Source organism: Arvicanthis niloticus, chromosome 4 (genome assembly GCF_011762505.2).
Source record: "Arvicanthis niloticus isolate mArvNil1 chromosome 4, mArvNil1.pat.X, whole genome shotgun sequence".
NCBI classification, from domain to species: Eukaryota; Metazoa; Chordata; class Mammalia; order Rodentia; family Muridae; genus Arvicanthis; species Arvicanthis niloticus.
In genome coordinates, this window is record NC_047661.1 from 72251414 (window position 1) to 72264578 (window position 13165).

Here is a 13165-nt window from a genome sequence, read left to right on the forward strand (position 1 = left end):
GACATCAAACAAAACTCATACAAGAATATCAATAGGGAAGATGTCAAGTAGTGTCAGATGCCAGTGCTGCCTATTCCCCCACCCAGCACTCCAACATATTTAGAGCTATTGTAAGTACTGAGCTACCATGTTGCCCTCCCCCCAGATTCAGGATAAAAGCTCCAGCAATACTGTTGTCTAACCAGGACTAACTGGAAACAACACAGGTTGTTGCTGTTGGAAGACAGGTGTAGGTCATAGCTGATTAGGTCTTAAAGACTACTAAGTCCTTTGAGAAAGAGGGCCCAGTAAACACTCTTGCAGAAGCCAGGACGTGGAATGCTTCAGCCACCAAGTGGGGATGTGACTCCACCATTGACTTCCACCCCAAGGTCTCAGAGACCTCAGAAGCATGAAGTGCAATAAAATCCAGGGTCTGAGTCTTCAGCTGCTCTGTGCTGTGATGGTCAGCCAGGATGAGAGTGTGTGCAGCATTCTCCACAGAGAGGTTCCCACAGAGTTCATCTTCACACATGACCTTCAAACCCTCCAGGCCATACTTGTCAGCAGCTGCCAGCACACCACTGGCCATGGAGTGGCTGTGGAGGTGTGGCACCTTCCCGGTGTAGATAAAGTCCATCATCTCCATGAAGACTTGGGGATCCAGGTCTTGGATCTCAACTTGACTAGTTAGGCTTTCCTTCATTTCATGTTCAAACATGGCTCTGAAAACTGTAGAGCGAGCTGCTAGGATGGCCTTGTGCGCCCTAAATTCTTGGCCACCTACTAGCAGGCAGCAGTCTGTGAAGAGAGAACTCTCCCACAGCTCCCCTAGGTCATCTGGCAACGTGCACCTTGGAATATTGATTGGATGTCTTGTGTTCTGTACAGTAATGCTGAAGGAGCCTTGTTCCATGCTCATCTCACAGAGGAGGGTAAATCTGTCGTCTGGTAATAGCAATTCGGTTTGAGACAAGAGGAAATCTAGAAGGATGAACTTTTTTAATTCAAAGGCTTGGTGCGGCAGTAAACTATAGATATGTGGGCTCCTTGCATTATTGCATTTGTCCCCTGTGGCAGTTAAGATACAAACATTAAACTTTACCCAAACTGGGCTGTTTTCACAGCTGAGCAACATCAGGTTAAGTGACAGGTAACCTTCGCTTTCTTCATCAACCCCGTTTGGGTATACTCTCAAACACCATGCCACTTTGTCATTGGCCTCTGGTGGGAACGTCGGGCTTGTAATACATTCCCCCATTTCCTCAATGAAACCAGAGAAGTTGCTAATGGTCCACCTGTAGCAGAAGTTCTGTTCACTATGCTGTGTGTGGTGCCACCTCTTGGTTTCCAGGTGCCCCAACATTTCTGGTTGAGGTACTTTGGATGTAAAACTAGAACCTGAAAAGAAGAAATAAAAATCATTTACTCTTTACCATATAGGATACAGTTACAGATACTTTTTAGATTTGTTTTAATTTCTCCTAAGTTGCCCCTTCTATAACGTTGAAAACTTATGTCTCTCTAAAATTTTCCGTTAGACTTTAACATTAGTTTTAGAAAAAACAATCCAGGCTCCCTGTGGGGCTCTCTGTCTCTTTCTGTCTCTGTCTCTCTCTCTGTGTCTCTCTCTGTCTCTCTCTCTCTCTCTCTCTCTCTCTCTCTCTTAAATTTTAAAAGAATAGATTTTGTTATTGTTAGTGTTTTATCTAGGCCTCACCCACCAGTTACCTGGCAATAGCCAGGTAAACCTGGCTTAGACAATGGGCTGTTTGAACCCCTCAAACACCCTTCCTCTCTCCTCTTCCTCTCTCTGAAGCCCTAATCTCTTTCTTCCTTTCTCCCCTCCACTTTGCCCCTCGATCTCCACCTGTTTCTGTCCAGTCCCTCCTCCTCCTCCCCCTCCTCTTCTTCTTCTTCCTCCTCTTCCTCTTCCTCCTCCTCCTCCTCTTCTTCCTCCTCTTCCTCTTCCTCCTCTTCCTCTTCCTCCTCCTTCTCTTCTTCCTGCTGCTGCTGCTGCTGCTCCTCCTCCTCCTTTTCTCTCCTGTCTTTCTCTGCCTCTCCTCCCTTCTTATCACTACTCAACTCTCTTTCCAGTGCCCTAAATAAACTTTATTCTATACTAAACCTGTCATATGGCTGGTATCTTAGAGGGAAGGGATGCCTCAGCATGGGTCCACCAGGGATCATTCCCACCCTCTCCATGCCTGGCTTTAACAAACACATCCTGGATTTCTTCTTATAAAACACATCATTGGTGTTGTGACTCAGATTTCAATACCCGTAGGTTAATGTCTCCTGCTGCCAAATGAACTTTCCAGCCAACAGATCACTTTCTAGACCGATCCATCCAAACACCAGCAAATTGGTAAGCTCCCTCACCCACACTGGTCAGTGTAAACATCCCCTGGTCCTAAGGAAGGGATGTTGAGTTAGCAGCAACCCTGTGGAGTCCTTGTGGATGAAGACATTCAGTCTTTATGACTGGCCCCCTTGCTGAATCCTCATTTTAGGACAGTTTTCCTTGAGTGAGATTTCCCCTCTACTCTGAGTCATTTCCTTTTCTCACTGCTATGAAAACCCAGGACAGGGTAAACCATACTCTTCACTGACCACTCAGGTACTTGCCTGAGCTCAAATACCAATCCACTGCCTGAGCCCATGGTGATCTGAACCTAACATTTTTGTTATTAAGTTATCCTCAGGATGCTGGTAGGGGTCATTAATAACTGCCATTCTCACCCCAAAAGGGTATTTGTTCCCAGTCACTCCCAGGCTCCTTACTGGGATGCCACCCACTCTTAACGGCTTCCATATTCACAGGCTAAATTTGGCCCCAATATACACTAATCTATAACTCTATGTTGCTGTTTAAGTGCACTTAGGGGAAAAAAAAAACCTTTTACAACTCTCTCTAGCCAACCAGAAAAATGGAAAGATTTCTATGTAGTATTCTTTCCCACCACCTCCATTTCTAAATGCTTCATTTCTTTGCTCTTCCTTCCACATATAGGCACAGCAACAAGACTGCCTAGATTGTAGTGTGATAACCACTGAGTAACAGTGTTCCCACATGATTCTACTATTGCCTCTGCGGCTGCCTCTAAGCCCTTCTCTCCACTTTCCACCTTGCTTTTTGCTCCCTGCCCAACCCAACACCATGGGGCACAAAACATGCAGTGCTAGAACAGAGTTGCAGGCAGACAGAGCACAGCTGCAGGCACTGCCACTTACTCCCCACCCCAGCCAAGGGAGTGCTTGGTCTCTTGCCCTGCCCCATTTGTGCCCTGATTACACCAGGTTGAGCTGCCACATATGCTTCTGTGCTCCTGGGGGCCCAACACTCATTGTGGGGGACTCCTACCAAGTCAGGCTCTGCCCCTCCTCTCCAAAAGACACCAAGAGCCACCAAAGATGTGGGAAGAACAGCCCTCTGTTCTTCACAAGAGGAATCAGGTCAATACTTTCCCCCTCTTGTTAATGACTTCTCATTCATCAACAAGACCCATAGGTTTCTGCCTTCTCGCCAACCTCATACAAATTAAATAAAAAGGAGATGCCATTTTGAAAGAATATTTATGAGGTTGTCAACTTTTCCAGTTTCCACTAATTTTCTTTTCAATACATACTTCAAAATCCATCTCATTATACTACACACACACAGACACACACACACATATATTATATATAAAACAAAGTCTCCTTTATTTTATATATAAAAATAAAGTCTCCTAAACAGTCTCCTAAACAGAAATAAAAGCCCTTCTTGCTCCTTCTGCTCCATCAAAGGTTTTTGTCTTCCCTAACCTCATTTTAGAGACTGTTTATGCTGTTAACAAATATCTTTTGTAAACTTCTAAGCCCCCAAACACAGTCAGATCTACCTTTCATAGACCAAAGAGACTGAATTTGGATAAGTACATCTGCCAATCAATAACCTAAGTTCCCACATGAGACCTCTTCTAGAGGGTGGGATTGGGACTCACCTCACCCAACCACCAAGACCTAAGGGTTTCAAATATACACCTAAGAAATTTTTTTTCAAAAAACTTTCTTAATTTTGTATATATATATATATATATATATATATATATATAGATATATAGCATATCTATATTATATATATTAATTTTGTATATATATATAGATATAGATATATAGCATATCTATATTATATATATTAATTTTGTATATATATATAGATATAGATATATAGCATATCTATATATTATTTGCTACTACTACTACTACTACTCCTACTCAAACACAAACACTTAATGTTTCAACATCTTGTCAGGTCCAGGAGTTTACTCAAAATCAACGTTTATGAATGCTCCACAGAAGCAACCCACATGCTCCAATCTATTCTCACAGACACAGACACTTCAACTGGACCTGCCCCTTGTGCCTACAGATGGTTGCACAAACCCTGGATAGCAAGGAAATAGCCAACTCTCCTAAGAACAGACCACCATCCCCATCCAGGTTTTTTTAAACAGGGTTTCTCTGTGTAGCCCTGGCTGTCCTGAAACTCACTCTGTAGACCAGGCTGGCCTCAAACTCAGAAATCCGCCCTCCTCTGCCTCCCAAGTGCTGGGATTAAAGGCGTGCACCACCACCACCCGGCCTTTTCTTTGATTTCTCAGAGACATTTCATCCCAATGTCAGCACGAACTAACTAAAGAACATGACCACTCTACTCTTGCTCCACAATTGTCTCTGTTTAGTTTTTACATTTATTTTAGATTAATTCAAAATAAACGAATATTACCATTCCTTCTATGCTCCACCAAAGTGCTACCTGGCAATAGCCAGTTACACCTGACTCACTATAAAAGGGGATTTTTGACCCTGCTCACTCTCTTATTCTCTCTTACTCTCTTATGCTCCCTGACTCTGTAACCACTTTCTCTTTCTCTCTACTTCCTCCTCCCTCCTCTTCTGCATATTATCCTGGGCTGCCTCTCCTCTTCTTTTTCTCTCTATCCTCTCCTCATCCTCTCTCCTCCTTCCCCTTTATCTGCCTCTACTCCCCTTTTGTCCCTACTCAACTCCCCTTCCCATGCTCTAAATAAATTCTATTATATAAATCTATATAAAACATATCCTGGTTCTTCTTTCATGAAACAGAATAGTTATTATATCGAACTTTGGATGAGCTTAGAAAATGTTATACACTCAAGTTTCAAGTTTATTGTATTAGTCATGTCCTGTAGAACTTATAGAATGAATTCCTCTATATAAATAGAAAGTGGATATAAGATAAAACTTATAGGCTGATGTCCAGTTAATACAACAATGGCTAAAGTCAGTACTTACTTAGTCCACAAGGTTTGAAGTCTCAGATATTCTTCAGTATATGCTGTGATTCTGAAGAAGCAGGCTCCAATGCCAATGAAGAAATGGGCTTGCTAGTAAGATGAGAGCAAACAGGCAAAGACACAGAGCTTCCATCTTCCATGTGCTTATATAGGCCTAGAGCAGAAGGTGTGGCCCAGTTGAAGGTGTGTCTTCTAATCTCAAGATCTGGATTAAAGGTGTGTGGTTTCCTGCCACAAAACTCAGAGTAAAGGTGTCTCTTTTTCTACATTAAAATCTGTCTTATAAGTAGATCTACTTCACCTTAACCAATAAAAAGATGCCTTCCAGTTTTACTTAATTCCAGAGATATCCCAGATGGCAATATGAATTGCCATCCCCAGTGTATTTTGCTTAATGTAGTCAATCTTCCATAAGTGATGGGATCATGTCAATCTCTGCACAGCTATTATTTACCCTTGTGCTGGTCTTACACTAATTCCTGCTACAAACATGATCAGGGAAGAGGTATTTTCCTTAACTTGTCAGAAGTCTGATTGTTCACAAAAAGGAAGGCAGTTCGAAGAGCTTCTATATGGTGTGAACAGGTAACAGAGCCCAAAACTCTGAGGGTGGCCTTCTTCTTTCCTGTGTGTTATTCCAATTAGACCTATAAACCTTGTGATGACTCCTCCCAATTTGGATGATGGCCTTGTAGTCCCCCCTCAGGAAATCCTCCCTGGAAATCCCTTTTCAAAGTCACTTAAGGGTGTGGTTTAGAAATGTCCTAAATGTCAGATTTGAAACAGGGGATCCCCCTATTGAGGCCACAAAAGTCCCAGATACAGAGTCACTGATGCTTATAGTTTGCAATAAGTCTAACAGAGGAATAAAAAAATAAAAATTAATTGAGTGATTCATCTAATACTGAGGGATAAGCAATCTTGGAGCATGACATATAGGAGAGCTAGAAGCTGTCCTCTGAGAGGTTTTATTAGCAGCTAACTGAAACAGATGTAGATACAGCTAAGTATTGAGGCAGCTAGAGCCTAGAATACAAAGTCTGTGCTACAAAGGACAGAGCTGGAGAAGTGGCCCAAACCCTTTGAGAAGCCCAGAAGATCATGAGTGGATTCCACATATTGTACAGTTATGGTTTTATTTTGCTTTTGATTGTGATTGTGCCCTGATATACTTCTCTCCTGAAGAAAGTATTTTGGTGGAGCCCACAATTAAGAGACTTTGAATTGTAAAAAGTCTTTCAATTTTTAAAACACATTGGATATTTCAAAGGGATTGAATTTTTAATGTGTAAGAATTTTCAAAGACTATGAGACTTTTAAAGTTATTCAGATCTTGGGGATGAATAAGAAAGTAAGGGTTGAGGCTTAATAGTGATGTGTTTGTGTGTCAAGTTGACAAGGGGTCAATTGAACTGGCTGGTTTTGTGTGTCAACTTGACCAAGGCTGGAGTTATCAAAGAAAGGAACTTCAGCTGTTGAAATGCCTCCATAAGATCCAGCTATAAGGAATTTTCTCAATTAGTGATCAAAAGGGGAGGGCCCATTTTGGGTAGTGCCATACGTGGGCTGGTAGTCTTGAGTTCTATAAGAAAGCAACATGAACAACACTGGGGAAGCAGGACAGTAAGCAACATCTCTCCATGGCCTCTGCATAAACTCCTGCTTCCAGCCTTGTATGAGTTCCAGTCCTGACTTCCTTTGGTGATGAACAGCAATGTGGAAGTGTAAACTGAATAAACCCATTCCTCCCCAACTTGCTTCTTGGTCATCATGTTTGTGCAGGAATAGAAACCCTGACTAAGACAATTACCTTGTCTGGCCACAGTGGAAAAGGATGTGCCTAATCCTGGTAGAGACTTAATGCTTCAGGGTGGGGGAGTGCCAATGGGCACCCTCTCTGAGGCAAAGGGGTAGGGGAGTCTGAAGAACTCTGAGGGCAGACTGGGATAGCACAACATCTGTGATGCAACTAAATAAAAAAATGGAAAAAAGAAGACAGTATCGAGAGAAAAGAAAGAGAGGAGGCAGTTTTTCCAGGAGAGTTTTACCAAGACAGGTAGAAGAGAGAACAATGGAGACATGGGTACAGAAAGACAGAAAGATTCAGAGAACCAGAAAGAGCCAGAGGAGCAGAATATATTGCCAAAGTTAGTATGAGGCCAAGCAGAGCAGTCAGGAAAAACTGTAAAAAAAAAACAGATTGAATCAGTTACACTGGAAAGGAATTTTAGATCACCAAGCCAGAGCTCATAAAGAACTAGGAGGGAGTGAGCTTATTCAGATATAACTCTTAGATGCTAATAATATTCTAGGCCTAGAATAGATTTTATAGAAACTATAACCTTCCAGTGCTAGGCCAAAAATTACATGTGGAGGCAGAAGGCCTCAGAGATGACAATAAATACATATGAATATTAGTTTCTTTTACAATGAACACATTAGAAAATAAACTACTGGATCACCTCTGGAGATAAGACTGGTTAGGACGTCTTCAGTTTAGATACCAGTTTCCAGAAACTGTGAAAGATGTGATTCCAGTCTTTTGAGGACTCTGATTTGAGGTTGTGGTTCCTCCCACCAAGATCTTAAAAGAACCTGATGCTAATACTAGCAATAAGTCCAAGGAAGAATCAAAAATCACAACCAATTAACTGATTTATCCTGAAGGATGAGCAGCATTGTAGCCAGACAAACAGGAGAGCTGGGAGTTGCTGATCTGATTGAATTGTTGTAGTTATGTTTATGTCTGACAGATTATAGGTCTAAGACAGTCAAACTCGAGAGATAAGAGATGTAGGCAGAATTTTACACTTCCTTTTACATAAGGGCAGCAATATCAACTTCAAATCTTTGATAGCTCATGAATATATGTTACAGACCTTGGAAAACAGCAAAATCTCTCTCTTTTCAGGGCCAGCAGACCAAGCATGCAGTCCAAGTCTGAAAAGGACAGAACTCACCAGTGGGTAACACACAGTAAGAGATACTGAGAAGCTGAATCATACCAACTAAAGAGATTGGATTAAGAAGCATTTAGGATATTCCTAAACCACACCCATAAGTGGCTCTGAAAAATTATTTTTAAGGAGGATATTCTGAGGGGAACTAGAAAACCACAAACCAAATTGGGAGGAGTCATCACAAATTCTGTGGGTCTAAATGGAGTAACACACAAGAAAGAAGAAAGCCACCTTCAGAGGGTTGGGGCTCTGCTTCCTGACCAATAGACAGGAGCTCTTTCACATGCCTTTTGTGAACATCCAGACTTCTGACAGGTTAAGTAAACACCCCTTCCCTGAATAGCTTTATGGCAGGAATCACTGTAAACAAGCATATGGGAAATAATAACTGTGCAGAGATTGACATGATCCCTTGATTTATGAAAGACTGATGATAGTAAGTATACTGGTGATGGCTATTCTTCTTGTCTGGACTTCCTGTGGACTTAAGTAACATACAAAACTGGAGGCATGTTTTGTTTTGTTTTTTTTTTTTAATTTCTTGCCTAAGTTAAAGTAGGTAGATCCAGTTCAAATTTACACTCTTTAGGTAGAAAAACACACACCTTTAATCTGAGATTTGAGGCAGGAAATCACACACCTTTAATCCAGATCTTGAGACTAGAAGACACACCTTCAATGGGCTACACCTTCTGCTCTAGGCTTATATAAGCACATGGAAGAAGGAAGCTCTGTGTCTTTGCCTGTTTGCTCTCATCTTACTAGCAAGCCCATTTGTTCACTGAAATTTGGTCACGTTGAATCTCAAGTGACCAAAACTATTAGTTGCAAAGACAACTTCCTGCCTGACAGCAGTGATGGCTGTTCTCAATGGTCAAATTGATAATATCTGGAATAAACTACAATCTAGATTTATGAAGATCATGTAAAAATATTAATAGACGTTTAGGTCCAGGCCTGGTAGTACAGGCCTTTAATCCCAGCATTCAGGAAACAGGTATGTATATCTATGAGTTCTTAGACACAATAGGGCTATTGAACACCCTCCTACCCTCTTCTCCTGTCTTCCTTTCAGAGTTGCCTGTCATCCCCCAGCTCCCTTAGGTCCTCATGGGTTTTGTGACTCCCTGTGCTTCTCTGACCCTTTCTTGTGGATGCCATCACTCTCCTAGAAATTGGTTTTTCATCCTTGCCTTCTGGCCTCCACAAAAACCCTGATGCCATCTGACCAGTCTCTCCTCGATTCACTAGGCAAAGCCCCTAACTCCCACTGAATGAGGTGAAAATACACGGAACAGCTTCTGTCTTCCTCCAGTCTAACCTGTATCCTGGAGTCTCCCATGACTATGGGGTGCAGTGCAATCTTCCTCAAGCCCTCTCTTTCATTCACAGGAAATGTATTGTCCATGCTGTCTCACTCTTTCTAGGGATGTCTTTTAGAAAATCTCCAGATTCTTCTGCACAAACATGACATGAGTGATCCTAAACTTATTCACTTTTGTGATAGAATTTGGACATAATACCCCTTAAATGATCAATCCAAAGTGTCACCTATAGACACTCTAGATGCTAGTATTATTAGAGACTATTGCAGATACTACAGGTAATAAGGAAAATGGACAGATATTCCCTACTTCCTATTTTTCTCTTCTCCACTCCAAGCCCTGTTTGGTTTTGTCTGGTCTCTTTCCTACCCAGGCCACTACACACACACACACACACACACACACAAACTCACACACACATGCACATGCACACGCACACATTGTGTAAATGTCCTGCTTTTTTAGTTACTTGATGTATCTGTAGTTTATTGTAAAGTACAAGCAGGGAGGTAGACATGGCAGGATGGGGAGGAAGTAAATGAGCAGCCCCTCAAGCATGCACACATCCTGCACACACTTTCCCCCAGTCTGGGGCATATCTCAGCTCCCTCCTACACTATCCTCAATTTATAGAGCTCAGATTTTTTTCCTGTTTCTAAGTACTCTTTGTTCTCAGCTCTTTAAATTCATTTTTACAAGGATGCAGGTGTCGTTTACATATGAATGGCATTTAAATATTGTTTTGGGCTGGTCTACTTCAATTAAGAGCTGGCTCTGGGGTTTGTAGTATATATAGTGTATGTGTGTATGTATGTATGTATGTATGTATGTATGTGTCTCTAAAAATGTGTATATGAAAGAGCCAAATGATCTATGTAAAAAAAATGGTATACTGGCTAGTTTCCTGTTAACTTGACATAAGCTAGAGTCATCAGAAAGAGAGGAGCCTCATTTGAGGAAATGCTTTCATGATATTCAGCTATAGGATATTTTCTCAATTAGTGATCATTTTGGGACAGTCAATTTTATTGTTGGTGGTGCCATCCCTGGACTGGTGAGCCTTGGCTCTATAGAAAATCAGGCAGAATGAGCCATATAGAATCAAGTCAATAAACCCCATCCATCTATAGCCAGTTACCAGCTCCTGCCTCTGGTCCATTTCTGTTTGAGTTTCTGTCCTAACTTTCTCCAATGATAGACTATAATCTGGAATTATAAGACAAATAAAACCTTTCCTTCTCAAGTTGGTTTTTGGACATAGTGATTTACTATAGCAATAGCAACACTAACTAAGACAAATGGGTACACATATAATGGAGGAATGATTTTGAATCAAAGTTGTAGGAGGCCTCCTAGGGTATTAACTGTTGTCAAAGTGTTATGATTCCTATCCTTGTTGATCTGAATTACTAGTCTAGTGCCAGCCATTGCCCCACCTTCTGCATATTCCAGAAGGCTGAGGTCTTATCTTTGGGTCATTTCTAGGAAAACAGAACAAACCAACCACCACAACAACATTGTTTCTAGCAATGCCTTGCCTACAATCCATGTTCAAATGACTTGGCTTACCACAATTAAAACATCTGCCATTCTGATTTTTTGTAACACCATTTAGAAATGATTTCTATGAAATTAGCGCCATAAACATGTGCACCTATTTGCATCTATTGTATTGCTAGTTCCTCAACCTAGAACTGACCTTAGTACATGCAAGTAATTAAAATGGTATAAAAGCAGATAAAGGGGAGAAAAGAAAAAAAACAATATAAACAACAAAAAGACTTAGCATATCAGAATATATTGATAGCAATAGCAAACATATATGTTGAAATTTATATATTTACTTTTATGATGTTTAAAAAGATATTTGCCCTCCAAATCTCAAAAGTTTCAAAGTATGAATCTCAGTTGGTAGAACTGTTTCAGAAAGATTAGTAGGTATGTCCATACTGAGAGATGTGCTTTGCTGGGGATAAGTAGGTGGTCTTTTTAGGTTTAAAAAAAAAAAAGCTGCTAATTGCCAACCAGGAATCTAGTAGTAAGGAACATTCCTCTAGGGTCTCTGGTTGGCTTTTGACTCCAGGTTCTCACTGATTCCCTAGGTTACTTGGATGGCAGGCCATAACCTGTAAGATATAATAAATATTTTCTCTCCCACCCTGCCAATAAAAAAATCAAACTTGTGCTCCAAAATTAGCTAAATCTCTAATCCATTTCTCTATTGGTGTTGATCTTGCCTTTAAAGATTATATCACAGTTTTGCATTCTGAATTTGTATTTTCAAAAGCCAAAGATTGAATCAGCATTTTTTGACTCCTGAATCTGATATTATTCTATTTACAGTTGAAGTCAATGTTTACAAAAAAATCAATAAAGATTTTTTGTGGCCATGTATAATTTTAGTAAATGACACACAGACCTCTTTCCTAACATTTCAAAATTTTTTCAGGTATTTAAAGCTACAAATCTACATATCCTGTGTTTCTGTTTCCCAGAACTAGTCAATTCCAATAAAATCTACACCCATGAGCAGCAAATCAGGACCTTCCAGGGACTGTGCACCATGTGGTCTAAGTCAAGCCCAGGCCCCAAATAGTTAATCAGCAATGATTCTTTATAAAAAACTACCACAAAACCTTCCAGATTCTTGACCCATCTCAAAGTCACCCACTGCACGGCAGATAGAACCAACCAGTCATGGAAAAGAATCATAAATGTCACCTGCTCCTACACTAACAGGTTTTATATTAACCCTATGAAGCACACACCTCCATCTTCCTGCCCAATGTATGGCAGACCCCTACATGTTGAATCTCTGCAAAATAACTGCTTTTTGTTGTTGCACATCATTTGAGTTTTTGGTATCATTCTTCAGTGAATTGCAGACCCTTATATATGAGGGCTCATCTGGGAGTTGCTGAGTACCTCTGACCCAAATAGTTGAGGGTTTTGTTTGTTTATATTTTTTCTTTTCTGATCATTAAGTTTGTTTTTTGTTTTTATCAACTGTCACTACAGTGTTTTCTTATTCTGTTCAATCTAGAGGCCAAGAGGGACAGAGCAGACTTGGTTTTGGTTGCTCAGTCTGGGACTATGGAGGACTCTCATGAACCCCATCTGGAAAACCTAGTAGTTTTCAACTGATTTATGAATTGGGTGTGTCTGTAGACCTTTGATTCACAGGAAGGAAGATTATCTGAGACAGCCTATTGTTGAGGACCATTCTGTCCCATGCTTGGGGTCTAAGTGCTCTGGTCCAAGGGTATCAGACAACAGAATCTAGCAAGAAAGAGAGTGGGGATGGAGGGGCAAGAGATGCAAAGAATGGAGACAAGACAGAGTGTGTGATTGTGAGAACAAAATTTGAAAGCAGCATTGAAACAATAACAGAAATTCATGGTCAGTGAAGACCACCAACGACTTATTAAATATAGTCATAATAAAAACATTAAGTCCCTCCAGGGACTTATGAAAAAATGAAAAGGCATGCAAGGACATGCCCAGACAAGCCCAAGTGAGTAATGGGCTATCTGGTGTTTAGTTTTCTCTCCCTGTTTCTGAGAAGTCCTAGGTTTCATGG

The 13165-nt window shown here is 40.9% G+C and overlaps 1 protein-coding gene across 1 annotated transcript; it reads right to left on the reverse strand.

Annotated features, from left to right (window-relative positions):
* Positions 1–244: 244 nt before the first annotated feature.
* Positions 245–1345, reverse strand: LOC117707376 (TD and POZ domain-containing protein 4-like). The gene has a single exon (XM_034500809.1). The coding sequence runs from the start codon at positions 1343–1345 to the stop codon at positions 245–247; it is 1101 nt and encodes a 366-aa protein (XP_034356700.1).
* Positions 1346–13165: the final 11820 nt, after the last annotated feature.